The sequence below is a fragment of the Poromitra crassiceps genome, assembly GCF_964638095.1.
Source record: "Poromitra crassiceps genome assembly, chromosome: 11".
NCBI classification, from domain to species: domain Eukaryota; kingdom Metazoa; phylum Chordata; class Actinopteri; order Beryciformes; family Melamphaidae; genus Poromitra; species Poromitra crassiceps.
In genome coordinates, this window is record NC_139643.1 from 30,990,829 (window position 1) to 31,000,973 (window position 10,145).

A 10,145-nucleotide genomic window follows, 5' to 3' on the forward strand; every position below is an offset into this window, starting at 1 on the left:
CTGGTCAACACGATCTCAATTTTTTTTTGTCCAGAGTGCAAAATATTATAATATATAAATGTATCGGTTACTGTTGAAAACAAAGGCGTAGGTCAAAGTTAAAGCTCTAATTCAATGAATATTGAAACAGTATCTTACAACTACTATTGTACTATATGTGGCAGAGAATGTAGACACACCAGTGTTATTTGTGTGAAGAAGTTTCTTCACACAAATAACACTGCATGGATTTATTCTGAATAGTCTCAAGTGGAACTCTAGTAGAGATGCACCTATGAAAATGTTGGCGGATAACCAACCATTTACAGATGTCGATATTATCTGTATAAAAACAAAAACTATTTCTGTAATAATAATCCAAATTTGTACATACTGAGAAACACATGTAAACATGTGACTTTGAAAAAGTAATGTCTTTATTTATTTCCAAAACATTTGGAAAAGCCCATAAATAATAGATTTACCCCATTGTTTCTGATACTAACAACCGATAAAATTGCTATTACTTTGCTCATTGGGCTAATACCGATATATTTAAAAAAAATGACTAACATCGGCCGATACCGATATGACCGATATATCGTGCATCCCTAAATTGTATATCACTAAAACCGACACTAACATTACACAATTTAGTTAAGCTGCTTCCTGGTCAGCTACTGTGATTTCTTCCTGAAGGCATCAGTAGAGACAGTTTGAACAAAGACAGCTTCTGTATTTAGTTCAGGCTAAATTCCTAAATGTGAAGAGGCAGTAAAGTGGAGGTGGTTTTCTGAGATCTGGCCGTTTCATGAGGGCACCTTTGCTCCGCTGTCCTGGGCCCTGCCAGCTGCAGGTCACATTGCTTCTTCATTGCTGTTTGCCTGTGGCCCTGTGACCCCCCAGTCTTCATTTGCACCTGGGTGTGGAGCAGTCCATCACTGGTCTGGACCTGACAGATACATCACACCACTGACATCATGAAGACCGCACAGCCCGCCCACCCGTCTCAACCATGAGTTGGCTATGGAGCTGACTCTACCGTACAATTATATTATTATATTATATTATATTATATCTCTATTTTTAGCTTATTTTTCCTCGCTCCCTGTGTGTCTTGATAATGCAAGTGCTCATTTTCTACTCATTTTCTCCCGTTTTTATCTTGCTCAGTGATTTAAAAACAAATGGAGCATTTGTGTGTTTTAGCTACTGGTTTCTTAGCCTCCAAATGCTCTAATAGTTTTGATGTATGAAAACTGCTGGAAAACTGTTGGTACGGATGGCGCAGTGGTAGCGTTCTTGCCTTGCACACTCGCAAGAAGGTCCTGGGTTCAATTCCCACCTGGGATTCTGTTGACAATGCCTTTGGTGCCTGGTGCTCAGGTGGGTTATTTCGTGAGAAAGGGCCTTTCTGTGTGGAGTTTGCATGTTCCCCCATGCTCCACTGTGGTTTCCTCCATATATAACTCCCCACTCAAAACATTCAGAAGATTGTCGGTGGCGGTTGGAAGAAGTTGGTCCCCAGGTGCTTCACTGTAGCTGCCCACACCCCTGGCCTGACCATGGGGGGGGACGAGCCAGGATGGCGGAAGACAAATTTCACAGCGCCTCTGATGTGTGTGTGTGTGTGCGTGTGTGCGTGCGTGCGTGTGTGTGTGTGTGTGTGTGTGTGTGTGTGTGTGTATTAGCCACCGTGCACGTGTGCATGCATTGATGTGTCTGTGACAAATAAAGATGGGGTCTGTCCGTCCGAAGGTGATGAGTTTAAGAGGCCATGAGACTGCTTTTTTGCCCGTCACACTGCTGGGACACTGATGATGTGGTCATACTGCTATAATTGCTATTTTTTGTTCTAAATATGTACATTCATCATAGGCCTTTGAGTGTTTTATAACTAAAGGTAATAATGTCTGTATGTATAAATAAATAAAAAGTTAATTTACAAAAAAATTGCATAGATGTATAAAATACAAAAAATATACATAAAATACACACGTGTGTGTGTGTGTATGTGTGTCTATATACACACACACTATATATATATATAAAATATTATTTCTCCCATACTGTGGCCCTATAGGCTATAGATTTCTTCCCCAAATAAAACTTTCAGAAACACTCTCTTTCTTTGAGGAACTTATTCTAATCAGTGATGTAGTGATACGTATAAAGCTGAACTGGATAAAATGTTTTCCAGTCAGTCATCAAAAGGCAAACAACCACCCACCTTTATAAACAAAAAACTGTAGCTGTAGCTCAGGAGGTAGAGCGGGTCGTCCACTAATCGCTTTGGATAAAAGAGGTCGGTGGTTCAATTCCCGCCTCCTCCAGTCTGCATGTTGAAGTGTCCTTGGGCAAGATACTGAACCCCAAATTGCTCCCGATGGTGTGCCAGCACCCTGCGTGGCAGCTTGCCGCCATCGGTGTATGAATGGGTGAATGTACCTACTGATTGTAAAGCGCTTTGGATAAAAGCGCTATATAGATGCAAGCCATTTACCATTTACCATTATTAGTTTATGCTTCCTATGGTGTGTACTATCATATTCATCATGCCTTAAAGATTTATGTCAGCCTAAAAAATGCAGACGTTAAAAATACTGAGGTTTTTAGTGGGGAATGTAAAATGTGTAAGTTGTATTCTGTCTCTTGGCCAGAGAGCTCCATGCAAAAGAGGTGCACACCCCAATGGGACTCCCCTGCTTAAATGAAGGACAAATAAAATAAACAAATTACCGTAAATTGAAATGTGGTCAACTCTATTCTGCAAATAGAAAAGCAGGTGGATTATCCTGTTACATCCCTGCAGCAATGACAGCTCTTTCAGGGATGTTGGTTAGAGGCCATTTTAATTCAATCCCTGGTGTTAGCAGCATTTTGGGTCCCTATACGTTTGAATTTCCTGACCTGGAGTGTTAGCTGTACGTCACACCACAACGCAGATTGTAACAAAAGGGTGACAGCGATGGAAACTGGACACTTCTCCATCGACTTGACATTTCAATTACATGTCAAAGAAGCCAGATTCACTTAGCGTAGGTGTGCTGACATTGTTATTTTAAGAAAGCTCATATTGCAGGGGGCAAAAGTTGGATTGAGGTTTGGTGCATGCGGGCATGAGAGTCACACCTAGAGATATGGGTTTCAAAATGATCCCCTGTGAAATATGACTTGTGTCTGTTGCATACATCTATTTTAATGTATGTGATGATTTATTGATTTAACCAGTGACACTCCATGATACTCTGTCACTCATGTCTTACATTACCCTTTAGCCCCTTGGCCTTATAAGGATCTAATTGTAATCATACATGGTACCCGTGAATTTGCTTATTTTTGAACCCCCCCCCCCCAATGAAAAATTGTTGAATCACATAAAACAGCTATGCAGTGTGAATGAAAGGATACAAAACAAAATTTGAGAAAAACAGACATTTTTAATTTATTATTAAATGACATAAATAAAACTCACAATGAGTTTGAATACAAATAGATAGGTATGTACATGCGTTTTGCGAGGGCGTCTTCCTGCCTGACAGCCCTGCCAGGATTCAAAGGCACGTGTCGTTCAATCAGATCGTGGAAGGCACACATTTGTATTGCAATCAGAAAAAGGCACATTATATGGAAAACAATGAACATGGACGTTCATTTATTCTATATACACACATATACACCTTTGTATGTTAGCACAACCAATTATTTCATCTTATATATTTTAGAATAATAGCAAAATGTCCTGACAAATAAGTCAAACATCATGATTGTTCACTTCAGTCTGGTTGTGTGGAGCCATAGGGGCATAAACATGTAATAAATGTGTTATAAACATGTATTTATGCGGGTTGCTCAGAGCAAAGTATCTATGGGAGATCTTACTGTTCAGGGACCAGTTTACCATACAGCTATTCTAAGGTTCATTATGGCAATAAACTATGGTTCATTATGGAAAGTGCTGGAAGAGTACAGCCTCTGGATTGTCTTTCACACTCTTTGCACATTGCCATCAACTTCTTTCAGTACAGCATATGACTCCAGCATTACTTTACAGTTTACACTTTTGATTTAGAGCAGTCATTCTCAACCTTTTTCATATCAAGGATGCCTAATTTAGGCCCCGGACCTGCATTTGATGAGTTTTGCCTCTCTGACCGAAGTCTGAGAATATTTTTATTGTTTGATGTGATTTTGTCCAGAATCTGTATTATAGAGAGATGGCAGAGAAACTATGATCAAAACAGTCATTGTTCTACATTCTCTAATTGTGTTAACTTCTTGTAAATGAAATAATGTTTAAGTTGAACAATTCATGAGTTTACTGGGGAACTCCCTCAAGGACCCTGGTTGTCCCCGGTCACCAAGAACCACTGATTTTAGAGAGTCTGGAATGGATGATCTAAGCTTGTTCACACACAAAAGCCGAAGGGGATCTTTGCAAGTCTTGTGGCATTTCCACGTCATCCCCAGGCTATCGATTTCATGTGTCTTTCCTGCTCACAGTGCCTCCTGTAGGCTGCAGAGATGACTGCCGCGGGAGAGGAGCGGCAGGTTAAGAGGAAGCACACCACTTGGAAGCTGCTCTCTCAGTAGCTCTGAGCTACAGGCGCCCAGGACGCAGTCAGCCTGGCGATGGAGCTCTCGAACTGGGCCTCCCCGACGCCCACCTCGGCCAGGCTGGGATCGTACATGGAGGAGGGCGAGGAGACGGGCAGCGAGGAGGTCAGGCCCGTGTAGGAGGAGCCCCTCAGGAACTGGGAGGTCAAACCCCCGGCTATGGAGCCCGAGGCCGAGCCCGAGGGCGTGAGGGTGGTTCCAGCTACCGACCATAGGCTGGGGTACTGGCTGTGGACGAGAAAGACAAGAAGGGTGTCAGCACTCTGTTATCCCACTGATTGGCAGATTGTAACATCGTGATATACTGTATTCTATGATCTGCTCTAAAAACTGGGTGCACAAGATGACGACCTCCTGGATCAACGGCATTCGGACCTCCCAGCCCATCCTACAGTGCAATGCGTACCCAGCAATGTCACTGTCCACGCTGACAAGAGAAGACGTTTGGATGCTTTGCGATGTGGGACATCCAGGAAGGATATGAAAAAGTTCCGACATCAAACCCGGAGGCCGCCATCTTTTACGCTGGCTAGTAATATGCACACAAACCACCATGCCACTGATGCTGAACTACAAAATCCAATGTTCTTTGCTCCACCACCTGACAAAGGCCCACTTGCTTGAAACATTGCTTGCCGCTATCGAGATGAAAGGAGCGAGAATGCTGCGTGGACTTCATTTGAATTGAGTTCAAATGTCCCTAACTGTAGACAAGAACCTTGCTTTTGAGGCTCACCTGGAGTTGGATGTGGAGTTGGTGGTGTGGGACAGGGTGCCCATGCCCGTCGAGTTGGGGATCTGAAGAGCGGACCAGCTGTCATGAGTAGGCAGGCTGCCTGAAGTGTTGTCCATGTAGTTGTCTGAAAATAAGCAGGTACACAGCGATCGTTAATGACGATTCTCCCTATAAATTGCCTTGGGCAATTTAAACACGGTGAACCTTGATGTGTCAACATGGTATAGGTCTTTACTTGTGCTGGAGGTGCGGTGGGGGTAGTGGCTGGGGTAGGGGGCTGCTCTGTGGCTTCTCAGGCTGGAGTATCGCTCGCAGTACGAGCCCGAGGAATGACCCGCAGTCCCACTGAACTGAGGAGGGCTGTTGCTGGGGCAGATAGGACTCTGGCCTGGGAGGAACCAACCTCCAACTGTGGAAACAAACAAATACAAATGAGGAATATTATATTGTTCTCGACGGTACGTAAAGCAGGACTTCAGGTTTTGAATTTGCCCCCAAAAGCTCTTCAACTCTTTCTTTTCCATAACATAACATTCCGTAACGTATGCCTCCACACACTCAAACCCAATAGAGGTGTTCTCGATCTTCTATGGCAGTGAAAACTTTTTCATGTAAGGGACCCCTAGTTCAAGATTCACTGTAATAGCCACAGTAAGTAATTCGATTACAAACTAAGAATTTGACTTAGTGCAAGTAATAATTCATTAATAATTTAATCCACATTAGAACCACGGACCCCCATTTGATGAGATTGTATATTGTTTAAAATCAGAGAATATTGTTATTGCTAGATGATATGATTTTGTCCAGAATTCCACGACTATCTGCAGGAGAACAGAATCATTCTTCTACATCCTCTAATCATGTAAATGAAATAATGCTGAATATGAACAATTCTTCAATTTGCTGGGGTCCCCCTGAAACTCTCTCAAGGACCCCTGGTGGTCCTCAGACCCCATGTTGTGAACCACTGTTCTATGGAGCCTGTTTTGAATGCTTAACATTTAAAGACACATGCAAGCGGCTGTCAAGTCATTCAGAACAGTAAAACAGTAACATTACTCACGTTGAGAGTAGCCGGACTGCTGACTGTCTGTACTGTGGTCAGGGACATCTTTATGGTCGCTCCTGCAAGTAGATACAATTAACAACATTAGATGCTTAAGCCCTAAACGCAATCACTCGGCATGTGAAGATATCAGCACAGCTTGAGATTTAGCCTCTTACCTTTCTTTGGCATCCAGGAAAGCTTTAGCGAAGGGATTGTGTTTAATCTTCAAAGCCGTAATCTGTGAGAGACGAGAATTTGGCAATTAAGCACTGATCAACCATTAATGTAACATTAGTGTTATTAGGGCTTTTAAGTGGAGGATATGCTGTGTGTGTGTGGTAGAACTGACCTCTTCATTCTGGTAAGCTGTGACAGCAATGAACTGTGTCTCGGGGAAGGATTGGCTGCTGATCATCTTCTGGATCCCTCCCACCTTCACGATGTGTATCCTTGGCTCATATTTGTGCAAGGAGTTCAGCATGATCTATAGAGAATTGACAGATTAATTAGTTAATTTATCAATATGTATAGCCTAATAACGTTCCAAAAACAATACATGTTTTTATAGATTAGAATATGAGCAAAGTATAGTGCCACGTTTTGAACAAAATATCCATTTGACATGTTATTAAATCCGGTATGAATTATTGTTTTCTTAAAACAAGTGAAAATATTTGGCAATGGTGTTAGATAAATTCACTTAATTCCAATACAAATCAACTTGTTTAAATTAAAGTATTCTCTTGGATCAACTGTCACTTTCATGATACTTCAACTGTCCTATTCTGCCTAAGTTGTTTCAAGATTTTGCCACTTGCTTCTATCAAATTCCTGCAATATTGTCTGTGGTTGAAACTGCATTGGAAACAAGTGGAAATTTCTCACCCCACCAGCGTATAATTAATTTATATAAAAAAAAAATCAGAATCAAAATACTTTTTAAGATGGATATTTCTTTGCAGTGCCAATTCCAATAAATTATCTGAAAGAATAGCTATCAACTGTCAGCAAGGCTATATTTCACATCACCACTATTATTGATATACTCCTGCATTATGAATCACACTTATTTAAATTGCAAACGAGAAGTGCGAGCGGCTCCTCACCTGTCCGCCCCCGTTGAGTTTATTGGAGAGTTTGACCTTGCTGAAGGAGACGGGCGCTTTCATCCAGTGCGCTCCGAAGTTGGGGGAGTCGGGGTGGATGTAGACGCAGCTGGGGCTCTGGGGCTCCGGCTTGCCTCCGGGGACCCACTCCCCGTTCACATATTTCCACCGGTTGTTGTCTGCGGCCACGAAGTCTAGCAGCACCGAGTACATGGCGTTTGGGTCCAGCCCGCTGACGCTGGCCCTCAGCACTGGAAACATCCTCCTGGAGACGGAAAGGACAAACAATTAGAAGGGTTTGTTGTTGCCCTGTTCGCACTGTGGTTTGCCAGTTTACCGGTAAGCAGATTTAGTTTATATTTTGCCCTTTTTGCCGTCTATTGTAAACCCAATTAAATGCCTAAATGGCGCAACGTCTGGGAGCCAGCCAGCCAGCCAGGTATCGTATCCCTTTGCAATGTTTTAAGTTGCGAACATTTTAACAAACCGATGCACAACCCCAGACTGTTGCAAATAATAAAAAGCAGTGCGCAAAACGTGCGTCATGGCAGCAGGCCTGTGCGCGGCCTCCAGTGCAACCTACCTTCCCGTTTTGGTGACAATCATCTCGTTGGTCAACTCTTTGAACTTGGTCCATAGCTCCGCGTCGTCCAGCGACAGTTTAATATCCCTCTCGGACGCGTCTCCCTTCTCGCTGCCCTTCTGGAACTCACTCTCCACGGCGCTGAGCAGATGCTCCAGGCGCTGGTCGGGGTTGGAAGAACTCATATTTCCGAGCAGCAGTAGCGAGCAGATCCCTTCCAAAAAAGACGCTTGTGTGCTGGCTTCACTGACAGCGCAATAAGATAATACCGGCTTCAAAACCCCGAGGCCTTATCATTTAAGGGCCCCCAGGGACCTCATGGGGCTAGGGGGCGGGGTTTGTGCGCATAAGTCACGCCCCCTTCGACCGGGTCTCCAAACCCCGCCCCCATACCATGCTGGACTTCTCTCTGATAGGCTACAAGTTAACAGATCTTCCAAAAGTTTTTCAGCTTTTTGCAAAGACTCCTCTGGCCTATGTTGGAAGTTGGTTGTTTAAACAGGAACGGTTCACAACAGATTATTTCAAAAGTTTTCTTGCAGATGAATACATTCCAGAACATCTGGAAAACGTCAAAGGATGGTGTTAGGATAGGCTATGTTTATAGAAGTTATTTGATAGGACAAATGTATTACAGCCTATGGCTTCAGAAAAGCAACCCATGTCCTTTACATTGGAAGTGGTGTGTTGAAACAAAAGAAGGGGAGAGAGAGGAGCGCCTTTGAACTCAGTTGTATATTTGCAAATCATGCTAATCTTTTGTTGTCCCAAATCCACATGGGAGAGGCCTTGTGTTGACTGGGGATGGGCCATTAGGAAGGCCCACGAGCGATGCCTGGGTTTGTGTACTGGGCCTGCGTGACTCCGCTCCCAACACACATATTTCATATTTCACCTGGCTATTCTGCATATTTCTACCATTAAAATAAGATGCATCAATTCACTCAACTCTATTTGGCAAAGGCCCTGCATCTAGTCTCATTTACCACCAAACTTCCAACCCTTCCAATTATAGACTCCATTTTTGGAGAGAAAGTGGAGCAAGGACTGGTAGCTGACGCTATGCCATTATTTTGATCAGTGTGATATATCCGATCACCAAACTATCATTTTAGAGTGAACATTGGTTCTGAATTCTTCTTTGATATTTTTTGTTTGTTTGTTTTTAGATTCCAAATACATTTTTGTCCATTTTCCTTGGCCGTTGCTGTTCATTATAATGATTAAAAAATATACATTTTGGACTCTTAGACTAGACTTGAATATATATATATACCACATTACCACCACACATAGGCGTCCATGTCGAGGTGATTGACTGTCGGAGAGTAAAGCCCATATAAAACGCAACTTCTCTACCATCATCTCTCGTGCCTTACAGTATTCAGTGGTTAAATTGACCCTATTGATCCAGTGTAAAGTTGTTTTTTAATCGATCTGAGCCCTCTGTGTGTGTGTGTGTGTGTGTGTGTGTGTGTGTGTGTTTTGTTCCCGTCGCCTCTTTTTCCAGCGTCTGTGATGTACTTGGAATTGAGTGAGGGCTTTGGAGCGCGACTCCACTTTACTACAACCACTTCCTCCACTTCTACAGAGGCCATAAATGTAAAGGGGCTCTCTCACACCTTTCCATCCCGTATCATTCACCGGCCTCTTCCTTTTCCCCCTTGTGTTTATTTTATTTTATTTTGGAGCCTGAGAGAGAGAGAGAGAGAGACTGTGTTAAACTCTGGCTACATACGGGATAGGACAGGACATACCCCCCTCTGAATAAACCCCCACCCCTTACACACAGACACACACAAAGCTGGATCATCCCTCCAAATTTAGATTTAATACAGTAATAGTTAGGGATGCACAATATTGTATTTTTTTTTTACAATATACCGATATGCTGATATTTATATCTTTTGGCCGATTGCCATGCAATACCGATATATGCGTGCACCCCCCCCCCCCCCCTACAGGTAATTTCAGAGAACATCAAGTCTCTCCTGTACAGTGGAATTAATATTATGCCTACTCTTATGATGGCCCACTGGCAGATGCAGCCATAAATGTACAATGCTTTTCAAA

General features: G+C 42.9%; 1 protein-coding gene across 1 annotated transcript; it reads right to left on the reverse strand.

The window, feature by feature from the left end:
* Nucleotides 1–4,565: 4,565 nt before the first annotated feature.
* tbxta (T-box transcription factor Ta) lies at nt 4,566–8,260 on the reverse strand (the record flags this gene model as incomplete). The annotated part of the gene is made up of 8 exons (XM_083645648.1): nt 8,073–8,260; nt 7,490–7,754; nt 6,733–6,867; nt 6,560–6,621; nt 6,399–6,460; nt 5,568–5,741; nt 5,333–5,456; nt 4,566–4,824 (listed from the first exon to the last, which is right to left on the reverse strand). The coding sequence occupies exons 1-8, from the start codon at nt 8,255–8,257 to the stop codon at nt 4,566–4,568; spliced, it is 1,266 nt and encodes a 421-aa protein (XP_083501774.1). The 5' UTR covers nt 8,258–8,260.
* Between the last annotated feature and the right edge of the window lie 1,885 nt (nt 8,261–10,145).